Source organism: Mytilus trossulus, chromosome 12 (assembly GCF_036588685.1).
Source record: "Mytilus trossulus isolate FHL-02 chromosome 12, PNRI_Mtr1.1.1.hap1, whole genome shotgun sequence".
NCBI lineage: Eukaryota > Metazoa > Mollusca > Bivalvia > Mytilida > Mytilidae > Mytilus > Mytilus trossulus.
Window position 1 is genome coordinate 24587870 of NC_086384.1, and position 16716 is coordinate 24604585.

The 16716-nt window shown below is 31.9% G+C and overlaps 1 protein-coding gene across 1 annotated transcript; it reads left to right on the top strand.

Moving 5' to 3' along the window:
- The first annotated feature begins 793 nt into the window (after positions 1 to 793).
- On the top strand, positions 794 to 15981 carry LOC134693279 (parapinopsin-like). The gene is made up of 3 exons (XM_063554024.1): positions 794 to 1582; positions 9349 to 9454; positions 15364 to 15981. The coding sequence occupies exons 1-3, from the start codon at positions 893 to 895 to the stop codon at positions 15699 to 15701; spliced, it is 1134 nt and encodes a 377-aa protein (XP_063410094.1). The 5' UTR covers positions 794 to 892; the 3' UTR covers positions 15702 to 15981.
- Positions 15982 to 16716: the final 735 nt, after the last annotated feature.

Here is a 16716-nt window from a genome sequence, read left to right on the forward strand (position 1 = left end):
GATGTTTAATATGTTAATTTTTCTATTGTGTATATTGTATTGTATTGTTTGTATATGCCTTCAACCCCCAGGGGTATAAATGTGCATTTCATTAATAAATAAATAAATAAATAAATAAATTATATATATATTTCATAACAATCCATACTTTTGATTGACTTCAAACAATCGCGAGGCATTCTAAAAAATATATTTCATTTTTTAATAGAAATGCAACATTCGTGACGGCTTCTCCTGACTCAGTTCGTTAGAAAAATCATTTTAAGAAACGCTTCTTATAAAATATGCATTGATTACAATAAAATTTTAAAAAGAAGCATTAATTTCTAAAGAAATTAGTCCATGGGGGTGACCTTTGAATTATTCTGCAGGGGGTCGGGGTGTTGTGTAAAAACTTGAAACAAATAAATTTGCACTAGACAAGAAGAAAAAAACTGTTCTGTCCAAAATGCAGGATATTGCAAAAGAAAATGGTGTAGCATCCCCTTCCACCCCCATAACCACCTTTTTAATTGTTATTTTATTAATTGCTTTTCTCTGTCAAAATATAATATTACGATACTTAATATAAACATATGGTATCATGCATACTTGATGATATTTCATATTCTGTTTTATTAAAATATTAATATCTATCAATTTACAAATTAACTACAATAACTTAGTATCATAGTTTTGAATTAAAATGTCTCGCGGATAAACGCGTGTCACCTAATTCGTCTCTTAAACATCACAATTATTGCTAAAAGATAATTATCGACTTTGTGGTGGGTAGAATCAACGTATAGAACGGACTTAGCATAGCTGGATACATTTTTCAATTGATTATTTGAAGACGAACGTTCATTTTAAAGAATACATATATTACTGAAAACAGAGGCTAAAAAGTTCCATGAATCAAATTAGATACAATATCCGCATGTTAAATTTGACTTCACATGTGCATGAAATCCAAATGTTAAATTCGACTTCAAATTCAAGCAGTAATGAAGTAGTACCAGAAGAGATATATGTATTTTTAGGAGTTTATTTATCTGTGGTATGTTTCGTTGGTATTTTGGGGAATACCACTGCTTTGTTTGTCTTTTTCAGACATGCACACCTCCGAACACGGATCAATGTATTCATCATTGCGCTTCTGATAAACGATTTAATCTTGTGTGTTTTTGGCATTCCTCTATCAGCGGCATCAAATTTTCATGGATACTTTGTATGGGACTTCTCAGTTTGTGTATTTCAAGGATTTATAATGTTTTTTGGGAGCATGAGTAGCATGTATATTTTAAGTGCCATTTCATTAAGTAGATACATTGTTATAACCAGACAAATGTCTGCCGTGGTTGTTAACAACACAGTGAGCGCTACGATGCTGGCATTTTGTTACATTTTGGGATTATTTTGGAGCGCAATACCTTTTTCGGGATGGACACGTTATGAGTATGAGGCTATAGGAACCACGTGTTCGGTAGCTTTGGATAGTGCGGACTTCTATGTGCTTAGTTACAATATTTGTATATTCGTATTTTGTTACTTGGTCCCTGTAATAACCATGATATTCTGTTACTGTAAGATACTTCAGACGGTAAGTTGCGTTTTTCTTTGCTTGTTTATATTACATTTTCTTACTTTTTAATTCATTATATTATTATTATTATTATTATAATAACCATTAGTTTTATCATTATTGTCCCAAAAGGAGTGCTAATTCGTCCAATGTAAATGTAACTTAATTCGGTCCTGTATAGGACTTTGTACTATGCATATACAATACCAGATTGCTTGTAATCATTACTCTAGTCAATTTAGAGATTTGAATTCCTCGCAGATTTTTTTTATAAATGTTTCGGTCTCGGAACAGAAGTTAAAATTATATATAAAAACAAGGCACAGATCCAGATAAAGAGATAAAATAAAAAGCTTAATATAGAAAGACGTAAATGTAATTCAAAACAGCAAAAGTGGGGAAAAAAATAAAGAGTTATAATAGATATTCAGATTTTAAATGAAGTATCCGTACGGTGACCTACAGTATAGTTGATGATTTCTGTCTGTTTGTCTCTGTTTGAGAGTTGTCTCATGTGCAACTATACCACATCTTCTGATTTTATACTACAAAATGTATCGTAATTGTGCAAATTATACAAACAACGCATTGGTCATTTATTCACAGGTCAATCAAATTAACGGAATAATAAAAGTCAATTAACTTAAATAGTAATCAATAGCAACATTGCCATTGCATATTCATGAAGTTATTTTCCTTACATTAATTGCTTTGTTAATGGACACACCTGTTATCTTATCTGGATTTCCGGCTATTTACAATTTGCATTCTAAGCAAATATACTGTTACAATAATCATTCAAAATATAGACTTGTGAAAAACATTGTTAACCCGCTAAGATTAACCGTTCGTTAAACTAAAACTGATCTGTCATTCTGGTGCAAAGTCAGGTTTAGAAAAGGATAGTCTTTACACTGTTTCTTATTTATTTACTGACAGACTGAACAATATTGAACAATATTGCTCATTAATGAAGACCGCACTGTGACCTATAGTGGTAAATTTCTGTGCCATTTTGCTCTTTTGATGAGAGTTATCTCATTGGCAATCATACCACCTCTGCTTTTTATATATAAAATTATTGTCTTTTGATGAGGTTAATATTTATAGAATGATTTCATATTTGATGTGTATGTAAATGTACCTTATGTCACGAAGTTTCCATTTGTTATATGTCCATAATTCATTGTCCGTGTCATCTGTTTCATGGTTAGTTGACTGCTTGATACAATATTATAGATTTTTGTCTCGCCTCTGACGAAAGTATCAGAAAGCGAGACATCGGTGTTGCTTTCTGGTGTAGTCTGTGGCCGTGGAGGAAACCACAATGTTTAAGGTTCTGCTTAAGTCGTTATATTTTCCTTTGTTAATGTTTACTTAGGTGAGTGTACGTTTATCTCTTTACAGGGAGACTATCGTACTTTGTTCCAATGTTAATGTTTAGTTAGGTAAGAGTACGTTTTGCTCTTTACAGGGAGACTATCGCACTATGTTCCAATGTTAATGTTTACTTAGGTAAGAGTACGTGTTGCTCTTTATAGGGAGACTAGTCTATATATTTTCCAATGTTAATGTTTACTTAGGTAAGAGTACGTTTATCTCTTTACAGGGAGACTATCGTACTTTGTTCCAATGTTAATGTTTAGTTAGGTAAGAGTACGTTTTGCTCTTTACAGGGAGACTATCGCATTCTGTTCCAATGTTAATGTTTACTTAGGTAAGAGTACGTGTTGCTCTTTATAGGGAGACTAGTCTATATATTTTTCCAATGTTAATGTTTACTTAGGTAAGAGTACGTTTTGCTATTTATAGGGAGACTAGTCTATATATTTTTCCAATGTTAATGTTTACTTAGGTAAGAGTACGTGTTGCTCTTTACAGGGAGACTAGTCTATATATTTTTCCAATGTTAATGTTTACTTAGGTAAGAGTACGTGTTGCTCTCTATAGGGAGACTAGTCTATATATTTTCCAATGTTAAAGTTTACTTAGGTAAGAGTACGCGTTGCTCTTTATAGGGAGACTAGTCTATATATTTTCCATTGTTAAAGTTTACTTAGGTAAGAGTACGTGTTGCTCTCTATAGGGAGACTAGTCTATATATTTTCCAATGTAAATGTTTACTTAGGTAAGAGTAAGTGTTGCTCTTTATAGGGAGACTCGTCTATATATTTTCCAATGTTAATGCTTACTTAGGTAAGAGTACGTGATGCTCTTTATAGGGAGATTAGTCTATATATTTTCTAACGTTAATGTTTACTTAGGTAAGTGTACGTGTTGCTCTTCATAGGGAGACTATCGTACTCGGTTTATATTAAAAGGTAATGTTTATCTTTGAACTTGTTTCTAATTAAAATAAAAATCAATTTAACAAATGCATTACCCTCGTTTTTCATTTTTATCTCTTTACCAGTCTTATTTCGGGGCCTTTTATAGATGACTATGCGGCAATTTGCTTTGCTGATTGTGGAAAGTCATACGGTTACCTCTATAGATGTTTATTTCTGTGTCATTTGGTCTCTAATGAAAAGTTGTCTCATTGGCAGTCATACGACATCTTCTTTTCTTTCTTTTTTCTTTTTTATATAAGAAGCCCACTGAGGAAAAATAGAAATGAACAAAGAATATATCGATTAAATAACATATATGTTAGTTCTACTAATCTAGTAACACTGAAGTCAAGGCAGATACATCAATAAAAGGCCTTTAATGTTACTAAATAATTAATCTAAATCTAACTATAAATCATTTTCACGAGCAAATGACAATAAAATGAAGCATTTCCTTCATCATTCGGAAGTCTTTAACTGTTTCTATTGTGAAGTTACGGAGGGTCTGGATGTGGTTAACACAATAAAGTATAATGAGAGAAAAATGCAGGAAAAAGGGCGAACTATTTTATAAATAGAGAAAAAGACAAAACTTTAACAGTATAGAGTATTAATAAACTCATCATAGATACAAGGACTAAATTTTGTATATACGCCAGACGCGCGTTTCGTCTACAAAAGACCTATGATCAGTGACGCTCGAATCCAAAAAAGTTTAAAAGGGCAAATAAAATACAAAGTTGAAGAGCATTGTAGACCAAAATTCCTGTAGTGTCTTAAAAAGAATATAGAAAAATGGACAAAACAGATAAAGAATAGAGAAAAATGGTCAAAACAGGTAAAGAATAGAGAAAAATGGACAAAACAGATAAAGGATAGAGAAAAATGGTCAAAACAGATAAAGAATAGAGAAAAATGGTATAAATATTTATAGAATTAGGAAATGAAGGACTCCCCATCCAGACCCTATCGAGCTCATTACGGATCGACCACAGGTGCTTGAGGACAGGATCCTGTATAAGCCCTATATAGTCCCTCCCCCTTTTTTTTTTTTTTTTTTTTTTTAATCATTTATCTCAGATTTTTCGATATATATCACTTATTTGTACCATATATATACTAATATACCATATTTATACTCTAAATATGCATGTTTACTATCAACGTGAATCGCTTCGCTCTATAGTCGAGATTCACGTTGATAGTAAACATGCATATTTAGAGTATAAATATGGTATATTAGTATATGTATGGTACAAATAAGTGATATATATCGAAAAATCTGAGATAAATGATTAAAAAAAAAAAAAAAAAAAGGGGGGAGGGACTATATGGCGCTCATACAGGATCCTGTCCTCAAGCACCTGTGGCTTCGCTCTATAGTCGAGATTCACGTTGATAGTAAACATGCATATTTAGAGTATAAATATGGTATATTAGTATATATATGGTACAAATAAGTGATATATATCGAAAAATCTGAGATAAATGATTAAAAAAAAAAAAAAAAAAAAAAAGGGGGAGGGACTATATAGGGCTTATACAGGATCCTGTCCTCAAGCACCTGTGGGATCGACGAGTTTTGTTTTAAAGGGATATTAATGTGTTTATTTACTGGAAATTTTTTTCGCTGTTTGTCTGCAATAAATGCACAATAAGAGAGAATGAATTTAAGGATATAGATATCATAATAGACAAAATAGGAAAAGAATAGGAAGAAATGGGCTTCAAAATAAAAAAAATGAAGAAATGTAGGACTCTCCATCCAGGCCCTCATTACGGAACGTAGAGTGAAATTGTTTTTAAAAGAGGAAGATAATGTGTTCATTGAGTGGGCATTTTTCACGCTGTTTGTCTGATGAAAAAACCTTTTGATTTGATATGACCATGCTATCATTGTTATTTGATATTTTCATCCAGATTGCTCTTCCAGCTTTCATGAAAGATTAACTGCTAATTTTTGGAAACATTATACATCAAATAACAATATAATCGAAGTGAATCTAAAATAAAAGTAATGAAAATGTCTAGACGTACATATTAATTAGCTCTTTAACAGTTATTATAAAAGATTTATATTTCAGGTTACAAGAAAGTTATTATTTACATAGGCGACAATGGTAGCCTTATTTGCTCCTGCCTTTTCACTATCAAAGATCCATTGAAAAAAAAATCGAATTCTGAATTATTAACACCTCTGGGTGTAATTGCAATGGTCAAACACATATGGTGCCGCAGCTTTTTTGATAGAAAAATGTCATTGTTTAAGGGTACTTAACGGTTCCGGAATTTTCGAAATAGTATGAATGAAGAACACCCCTTGCTTAATTTGGCACAGAAAATGTTGATGTCTAAGAGACTTTTCTCTAAGTTTCTCGCTAATTCTACACCAATGGCCAACACCCATTTCTCACTATTTCAATTTTGATTTCTAACAACCAAGGCAGCAGAAAATAAATTTACTTCTACCGATTATATTGGATGTAAAATCTAGGTGGCGCCAGTCATCTGTATTTACTTCCTTTTAACCCTCAATGCTATATGCCAAGTCTTCATTGCTTTTAATAAACGAAGCGCCTTTGTTTATTGAACATCAGTCGGTCTATTTATCATATAAATGGTCCAGTACAAACTTTCTATAATCGCATTGTGCTGTGGGGCTTGAACATAAGAAGTGGATTTTCAGACACGTGTAGTTTTTGCATAATAAAAGCCTTGACACGATAAATTTATTACAAGGTTAATTGTTATAAATGGCATTCTATTCTGCATGAAAACATGAATGAAATTACACCTTGAGATTGCGTATTGTTTTGGCACCGACTTGATAAAACACAGGCTAAAATCTTTTTTTTCCCATCTACGATCAAAATGAAACCATTGCTTCAGTCTGTATCGAAATATTTACAGTTAAGTTTTTAAGCTGTTGTCTGCTCTTTTATAATAAAACAATTAGTTCATGCATAGCACTTCCAGCTAATAAACAGTTTATGGATCTTTCGTTCCTAACAAAATACCATGTGGTTTAAGATTCCTTAATTTTTTATTACATCATCTAGCACAAATTATATAAAATAATGACAAGTGCATAAGATTCGCAACAAGGGGAATAACTGGATGAAATACAAAAACCAAGTCACTCTCACATCTAAATGCATGACGCCATAATTGCATATTAACTGATTTCAGTAACTAGGAATTTTCATATTATGGGATAATTTGTTAATTATTTCGTGTTTTCATTATGCATTGGCATGTCCTTTTGAGATGTTATAGGACTACTAAATACCGACAGTGGTGACTTGTATGAATAAACAATGGTGACATAACATATTTACAAATGTATCTGACATTAACTTTAGATTCGAATGGAAAGCTGTCTGTTTCTACACTTTATTTTTTTTTATTTAAGGTGGTACCTAACACTACAGGGAGATAACTCTGTAAAATCAGCAAAACGTTTTAGTTACGTTGTGTTGTGAAGGGAATATCAAGCTTCTCCATGATCAAAATAAGTGTTTGTCAAACTGCTATATAACCAGTGTAATTTTTCTAATTAAACGGTTGGTTCAAATTTTTTGAAATTTTTATATTTTTGTCAAAGGGTCAAAGTAAATACTTTGTTAAAATTTTAAGAAAATTAAACGAGCCAAATTGATTTTAGCTAAGGTGTTGGGTACCACCTTAAGTGAGAAAACATGCGCGTCTATGTGATATTTTTCCATTCTGTGCTTGGTATGGATTTAGGAGAGTGGGACTTGATTTAATCATTGTAATTAGTTTGACATGGAAGTATTGTTTTCGTCAAAATAATACTTCCATGGTATGATCCATAGGATTTACGACTCAGTTTAAAAGTGTGTGCTGTTCTTATACGTAATGCCACAACACCCTTTTTGTTGTTTTATGTCCCACCTACGACAATAGAGGGGCATTATCTTTTTTGGTGTGTGCGTCCGTTAATTCGTCCGTCGTACCGTCCGTTCGTCTGTTCGTTCGTTCAAATTAGAGTTTTAACCCCAATTTCATGGTCCACGGAACACAGAAAATGATAATGCAAGTGGGGCATCCGTGTAATATGGACACATTCTTGTTTTTTTTGTGTATGAAAATGGTAATAATATTCGCACAAAAACAATTAAACGAGGATACAAACTTGTTCAATTTAAAAACCTATTTTAAACAATTTATTTAACGACAACCACCTCAATAAAATATTGAAGAAACTAATAAAATATAGAATTATTATATATTGCATTCCGAAACATGAAAAATGTACAATACCAAAGTGTTAAAAGTATTGAACATTGATTAAAAGACATGCAAGAACCATGCAGGTTTATATGAAATATTTTGATGATTTCCAAAGTTATATTTCGTACTCGATGCATTTTATTCTTTTTTTATATTAAAAATCGTCACAGGTTGAAATATATTATTTGATCGAGTCCGATTGTTGCACGCATTACAATCCATTTGTTAACATATACAAGTTGGTAAATGGTGATATTTAGTGCTTGAACGAAATAATGTTCAGATTAATTTCCATTTTACACAGTTTTCATGTAGTTCCATTATTAGCATTATTATTATTCATTCAGCGATTCAATATTCACGAAGTTAGATACTCCCTTTCTACACTGCTCTTAATTCAGGCAACATTAGTGTTACAATTTGCTTATCTGATATAAATAGAATAAAAAAACAAATCAAGCGAACAACCTCTAACTGAGGAAATCCAATTAATATATCCAAAAGAGGCCAAACCAGGTGACTCGGCTGAGTAAATGTTTCAGACTTTGCATGCATCATCCGCAAAGCAAATCCACATGCCGCCAAATTTAACTATGGGGGATATAACAAGACCGGTGAAATTAAAGATGTCTGGTTATAAAAAAAATAAAAGTGCGAAAAACATCTCGCTTATGATTTAGAACACAGGAATATCATATAGATCAATCAATTCATAAGATGACCATAAACACAACGTTTCGATATCAGTTCTCAAACGAATCTAACTACGCTTCGCACTACTTTCTGTCTTAAGAGATCTAGAATTTTCTTTTTCCTTTAGTTTTATCGTCACAATACTATACTTCAACAATTTTCATTGGTTGGAGTAATCTTTACAAGAACAGAAAGTAGAGCGATATGAGTGTTTTCAGACCAAATGGTCAACACAAGCTCTATTTCAATCCCAATGACTTTTAAGCTTGAACCATTTTGTATTGATTCAAGCATTCAAATAAACAAAAGAATGATACGAGGTTTATATTTGTAGACGTAAAAATTTACGACAACTTGAAAAACTAAATGATTTTGTGAAACATAAGAACGCCCAAAATAAACCCAAAAAGCTACTGTCATTTTGAAAGAAATTTTAAAAATATATCACTGGTAACACATGTAACTTATAATTTTGTATAACTTATAATATAGACATATTTTTCACAGATTCGAAGTTCAAACAAAAATTCAGTATGGGGCAAGCACAGTAGAATATTACAGAACAAGTTAAAACTTGAAAAGAAGCTAATGAAAACTGTTATACTAATGATTGGTGAGTACTTACACATAGAGAGTTTTTCATATAGATGCATAATCGGTGAACATAATGTATGAAAGTAATAGGATATTGGTAAGAGAGGCGAAATATGCCAAAGGAATATCCAAACTCATAAGTCAAAACAAAACGACAACGACATGACAAAAAAACGGAAAAAAAGATCAAAAGACAAACAACAGTAGACAAAATACAACATATAAAAACCAAAGACTTCAGCAACACGAACCATATCACAGCAGCTGCTCCGGAAGGGTAAGCAGGTAAACGACACGACGTTCTTATTGAATAGGCTTCTTTTAGATCGTAAAAGCATAACAGCCAACAAAGTAGATACACAATTTTGAAATCCAAAACCAAAGAATGTTACATTTTAATGGCCATATATTGCTCAGACAAAATGCAGAAGGAGTTATGATTCAGTACTTGTATTTTTACATAATTTATTTAATCATGATTCAATAGGTTTGCACAAGTCGAAGAATTTGCGTCATATACATGTAATACCTATATTTGTATACCACGGATAGGTTTCATTCGTTGTTGACGTAATTATATCTAATTCTCCCTGCTTATGAATAATCTATAATCCGACCGTGACGCCGAAGCCTTTATCTAAATATAATACAATATAACTATTTTTGTAAGTTTTATTATATAGAACATAATATATTTAGTTCACAAGAGATTCATCTCAAGGCAAACATTTCCTACATAGTTATAATGAATCAATCTGAGCATTCCTATGTCAAAGCAATCTTCTTAACGGCACTAGGTAAACACATCAAGTACCATGCATCATATTTTATGACAGCTTAGTGTTTGGTCAAGACAATCCGATTTAAAAAAATGATGATTGAACGTACAAATCATCTTTTTATCTTAACGAGACAAAAAAGCTTATCAGTCCCCTATGTCTCTACCTAGCTAGACAATAACCCATGTTCATATCAAACTTTGTGTGGTATTCAACTTATCCTTCTTAATGTTCTGTCTTTTCTGTCTTTTGATTTTTTAACTGAAAATGATAAACCATGAAGTTATTTACAAAACAACCATCATTTTTAAAAGTGAGCAAGCGTCTCCATGAAGGGTAATACAATTTACAAACATGTAGATATCTTATCATTCCTCAGCAAATGTTGAGATTTTGATAATTAAATCAGGAAAAGACAAGATTTTTAAGCGATTCATATTGCCATACAAAAGCAAAAACTCTGAAAAGGTATCATTTTGATGTCAGAAAATAGACATAATTAAGATTTCATTCCAAATCCATAACTACAAAATATGTTCTAAAAGTATTACTGCAACTGGAAAATTTGAGATTATGAAACCTGTGTTTAGACTAAAGAGAAACGACAAATGAATCACTAATTACTTCTATTCAAATCAGATCTAATCGGGTCTATTGCCTTGCAATTATGAGAAGCTTAAATGTCATACATAAATGATATATAATTAGTTATATAGTGTACAAGTGACCTCATAAATATCGTTTTAGGTCATCAGTACAATGAATAACGAATTTATCGTAACGACTATCTTAACACTGTGGCCTTCTGACTAGTGGTCTTCCAAAGGGATCAAGTCTTCAATATAAAGTACATACTTATATTGGTCTATACAAAAACAAATGCTAATAATAAACAACTTGTTAGCCTTGAATTTGTTATCTGAATTTATTTTGATCGTTCATCATCAATTTCTTCGTCCGTTGAAACCTTTAAACGATTGCATTGAGTTTGTAGGTAAAGGTAATGTCGTTGGTTAGCTTGTTGCTAGCTGAACCGTTAAGTCATTATTAGGTAAGGTATACAATCCTCCCTTCAAAGTAGCCTAGTCCAACATAGATTGGTTACCTGTCGGACAAGTATACTCGTAAAGGAGGATAGTTTACCTAACCTAAAAATGACTTTACGATTCAGCTATCAAGCAAGCTAACCAAATATAGTACATTTACCTACACACTCAATGCTATCGACTGCAAGATTTTTCCTCAACAACGTTTTTTTTATAAAGAGACGTACGTAACAACGCTACTAATCATGTTTTGGAAAAAAACACGTCTGCTAACCAAATATTAAATATGCAATAAAGACGGTCTCCGAGAGGTTAGTTCTAACGAATCATATTCCTAGAAATGTATAGGACGTAACTAAAGACAGAGCAACTTTTATTCCTTGTAATTTAGCATTTCAGACAAACACACAAAGGAAACAAAGGTTACGTTCTAACAGTACAAGACAATCCAATATTTAAAGCAATCTTCTACAACATTGCATCATGATTTCAAAAATCAAGTCACGCTCCCGACGCTCCTGATAAGAGAATTGCCTAACCTTGACTCGATTTAAACTTATTGATATTAATCAATGGTAAAAGCTACTCGGATTATATTCTTCTTTAATTTCCATAATTTACCGAGGACGTTTATGTCACAATATAACTGTCTCATAGAAAGCAATTTTAAGCAAAAGTACAATCTTATCAGATGAATAATGTCAATAAATTAACAAACAATAAGACAAAACATGAAGTAATGCTAATTTAATAAAATTTTACAACACTATGATAAAAGAGAGAAGCGATAAATATTACGAATGTCATACTGTATAAACGAAACACGTAATGCAAATAATAAAGTTCTATATATATAAAGAAAAGAAGATATGGTAGGATTGCTAATGAGACAACTACATAAAAAAAGACCAAACAACATAGAAATTTACATTTATACGTCATCGTACGGCCTTCTACAGTAAGAAAAGTACATATCACATAGTCAGTTATAAAAGGTCGATATGACAAATGTAAAAAAAAATCAAACGACAAAACTAACGGCCTCATTCTTGTACAGAATAATGATAAGTGATTAAGGTGGTAACACAAGGTTGACTGTTGTACCCCTATTTTTTACATTTTTACATTTTGTGTCAGTTTGTTTTGTTCAAGCATAATTGTCATATTATAGAATTTAATGCGACTGTCATACAAGTGAGATGTCTAGCTAGTTATAAAACCAGGTTCAATCCACCATTTTTACATGCAAAATTTCCTGTACCAAGTAAGGAATATGACAGTTGTTATCCATTCGTTTAATCTTTTGGTTTTGCCATTTAATAAGGGACTTTTCTTTTTTAATTTTCCTCGGAGTTCTATATTTTTTGTGATTTTACTTTTAATTTGTTGTCTTTGTCATATATCGTCATGATCATATATCAAAATTAGTGGCAAAAAAAGTTCATATTTTTTTCAAGACTTTTTGAACCCATTTTGAATGTGACAACAAACTGAAGAAAAAAAATCGGAATTTCATTATTTAAGACAGTGTAGGTTGCTATTTTTATGCATGCTGCGGAATAATGACCTAGACATAGTACAAGTATCATGATTCGTAAAAATAATTCTATGTTTTGGGAGTGTAAATTGATTCTGACATCTATATGAACAAATTCTTGCACCTACTTATCAAGATAGGATGAGATACGGAAAATACTTGACATAATAATTTCATATTAAATAAGTATGTGACATGTCCTAAATGTTCTTCCATTTTTTTGCAATTTTGTCCTATCGTGTAATGTTGTCATTTTAATGTTATATAAAAGCGGGAGGTTTGGCATGCCACAAAAAACAGGTACAACCCACCATTTTTATTTCATTAAAATGTCCTTTAGCACGTCAGGAAAATTGTCTTTGTTATATTATAATTCGTTTCTGTTTGTGTTACATTTTTATGTAGTGTTTCTGTTGTGTTGTAGTTTTTCTCTTATATTTGTTGTTTTTCTCTCAATTTAAGTTTGTAATCCGGGTTTGTTTTTATCTTAATTGGTTTTAGAATTCCAAACAGTGGTATACTACTATTGCCTTTATTTACGGATCATTTGGATTTTGACAATGCATTTGAAAATAAAGTAACTTCATTCTACTCAGTATTATCTTAGTTTTGAAAATTAGCAAATACACCCATCATAGATACCAGAAATAAAATTTAATATTTACGTCAGACGCGCGTTTCGTCTTCTAAAGACTCATCAGTGACCCTTGAATCAAAATTTTTATAAAAGGCCAAATAAAGTACGAAGTTGAAGAGCATTGAGGACCAAAAATTCCTAAAAGTTTTGCCAAATACAGCTAAGTAAATCTATCCCTGAGGTAGAAAAATCCTTAGTTTTTCAAAAATTCAAAGTTTTGTTAACAGTCAATTTATAATTATAAACATATCAATGATAACTCAAGTCAACACAAAAGTGCTAACTACTGGGCTGGTGATACCCTCGGGGAAATAAATTTCCACAAGCAGTGGCATCGACCCAGTGGTTGCAAATAAACTCATCATAGATACCCGGAATAAACTGTTATATTTAAGCCAGATACGCAAATGGGACAATTTATATTTCTTGATTAACACTATAATTATGCACGATTTGATAAACATTCAAGAGTTCATCCAATTTGTCCCGTGTAAAAGGGTTATGAATGTCACTATCTGTAGTTTTTTTGTGTGAGGTTTATGCAAAAAATGATTTTGTATCTCGTATATAAGATATAGGTATTTATTAAAAAGATGATTTCAACTTTATCGTAAAGAACATTTTATGCAAAACTGATCAGCATTCCTGTAATAAAGATAAAGACAATGTAATTCATGGCAGACGTATAAACCGCGTGAGTGCTATCGATTCGTCACTCAGGTGCTGTTATGTTGCTTCATTAAGAAAGAAAGTTCTGCGAAATTGACATTACACCTTTATTTCTTTATTGCTAATATATTCCTTTCATTGGAGGAAGCAGACAATCGGAGAACTGTGTCAAATTGTTCCTGTCTTCATATAAAATTACTTCATATAACCTTTAAACAAGAATATCATAGAAATAATGAACATAATCTAGCAATATCATTTATTTCCTGTTAAATTTAAGGCGTTCTGATAGTAAATCCGAAACCACCCATTCTTTTTGTTTACTAGCACTAGGTTGATATCACTAGTAGTGGACTATTAATACAAGTGCACAACATCAGCTTTGATACTGACATGATTTTTAACGAACCATTCATAAAATCTTTGTGATACATTTTGAAATATTAGAACAATAAGGTTCTTATTCTGTAATACATCCTTGGTCTTCTGGTTTGAACGTTATGGAAGAATCATGAGATAAGATAAGTTGACCTAGATAAATCGGACTAGTTATGGATCCCCTTGTGTTTATACTTCGTCACGTGTTATGATACTCACACATCCTTTATTTCAACATGTGGCTTTAAACGTTATAGTTGATGACAAACTTGAAAATTGCCTCGGCCTTATGAAATTTATACAGTGTTATGGTCATTCGATTTTTTTCCTGCTACCATAATGATTTTGTAGACCATTTCAGGATATCTTTTTCACAGAATACTACGCATATGTTTTTTAACCAGGCTTCTTTCCAACCAAGGTATAGATAGCCTTAGCAATATGGTAAATTATATGTACCTAATTGTTGGTTGTCATTTCTTTTAAACTGCGTATTTGATTTTGGAATTTCATCAGGCTAGATTTAGGCGCCATTGACAAGTGGTATGTAACCTAATTAGTTATCAAAATACCAGGATTATAATTAAGTACGCCAGACGCGCGTTTCGTCTACATAAGACTCATCAGTGACTCATCAGTAAACGCGCGTATGGTTTTCGAAGAGAAAAATAATTTTTATTTCGATAAGAAGAGTTTTTTTCAGGTTTTTAGTTTTAGTTTTAGTTGGTAACCTGGATTTTTTTTCTATCAGTTTATAAGTTTTGAACAACGTTATACTACTGCTGCCTTCATTTGATTTATTTAATTATTTAATTCGTTCGTTTGGAATTTAGCTTTAACAAATAATTTGCAAATAAATGATTCTGTATCTTATATTTAAAGGTGCTTTCTTACTTTCATGGACACCATACGCAGTTGTTGCATTCTGGAGAGCGTTTGGATTAGGAAATGTTCCAGTCGTAGCCAGTGGAATTCCTGCGATTCTTTCTAAAACATCAGCTATATGGAATGTTTTTATATACACGTTTAGTAATACACAGTTCAGAGATGCTTTATATCAGTTGATTCCATGCCAGGACTTACGAAAGAAACTGATTCCTTCAAATGACAGTTCTGGATCTCCAGAAAAAATTAACCAGCCGAGTAGTGCTCAAAGGAAAGAGTTGCTCACGTGCAGTGATGATAATGAATGTATACCATTGGAGAAAGTAGAAACATAATTATTAAATATAAAATACAAACAAACTGTGGTCTAAAGAAAAGAAATAGGAAAAACAAAACAAACTATGGTTTAAGGAAGAGACAGTAGAAAAAATATACAGACTATGGTCTTAAGAAGAGAAAGTAGAAACATTATACAAACTATGTTCTAAAGAAGAGAAATAAGAATCACAATGATGAAATATAACATACAAACTGAGGAGAAACAAGAATCACAATGATGAAATATATCATACAAACTGTTGTCTAAAGAAGAGAAAATAGAATACATCCTTTAATATTGTTAAGTAACACTCACAAAGTCCGTTTTTAGCTCAACTGGCCCATGGGGCCAAGTGAGCTTTTCTTATCACTTTCCGTCCGGCGTCGTCCGTCGTCGTCGTCCATCGTCGTCCGTCGTCGTCGTCGGTCGTCGTCCGTCGTCGTTAACTTTTACAAAAATCTTCTCCTCTGAAACTACTGGGCCAAATTAAACCAAACTTAGAACATAGGGGTAAAATGCAGTTTTTGGCTAATAACTCAAAAACCAAAGCATTTAGAGCAAATCTGACATGGGGTTGATTTGTTCATCAGGTCAAGATTTATCTGCCCTGAAAATTTCAGATATTATAGATAGAGATAAACTGTAAACAGCAATAATGTTCAGCAAAATAAGATTTACAAATAAGTCAACACGACCAATATGGTCAGTTGACCCGTTTAGGAATTATTGCCCTTTATAGTCAATTTTTTACATATTTCATAAATTTTTGTAAATTTTCAGAAAATATTTTCCACTGTAATTACCGGGCCAAGTTCATTATAGATAGAGATAATTGTAGCAACAAGAATGTTCAGTAAAGTAAGATCTACAAACACATCACCATCATCAAAACACAATTTTGTTATGAATTTATCTGTGTCTATTGTTTAATATGCACATAGACCAAAGTGAGCGACACAGGCTCTTGAGAGCCTCTAGTTCAATTTTATTTGACTTGTTGAACATATTATTTTGTTATGTCAGATGTCAGA

Coding starts and splice junctions, on each gene's coding strand:
- LOC134693279 (XM_063554024.1), top strand. CDS start 893: ATGAATCAAATTAGATACAATATCCGCATGTTAAATTTGACTTCACAT. Junction 1,583..9,348: donor ACTGTAAGATACTTCAGACG/GTAAGTTGCGTT, acceptor TATTTTTCACAG/ATTCGAAGTTCAAACAAAAA. Junction 9,455..15,363: donor AACTGTTATACTAATGATTG/GTGAGTACTTAC, acceptor TTATATTTAAAG/GTGCTTTCTTACTTTCATGG.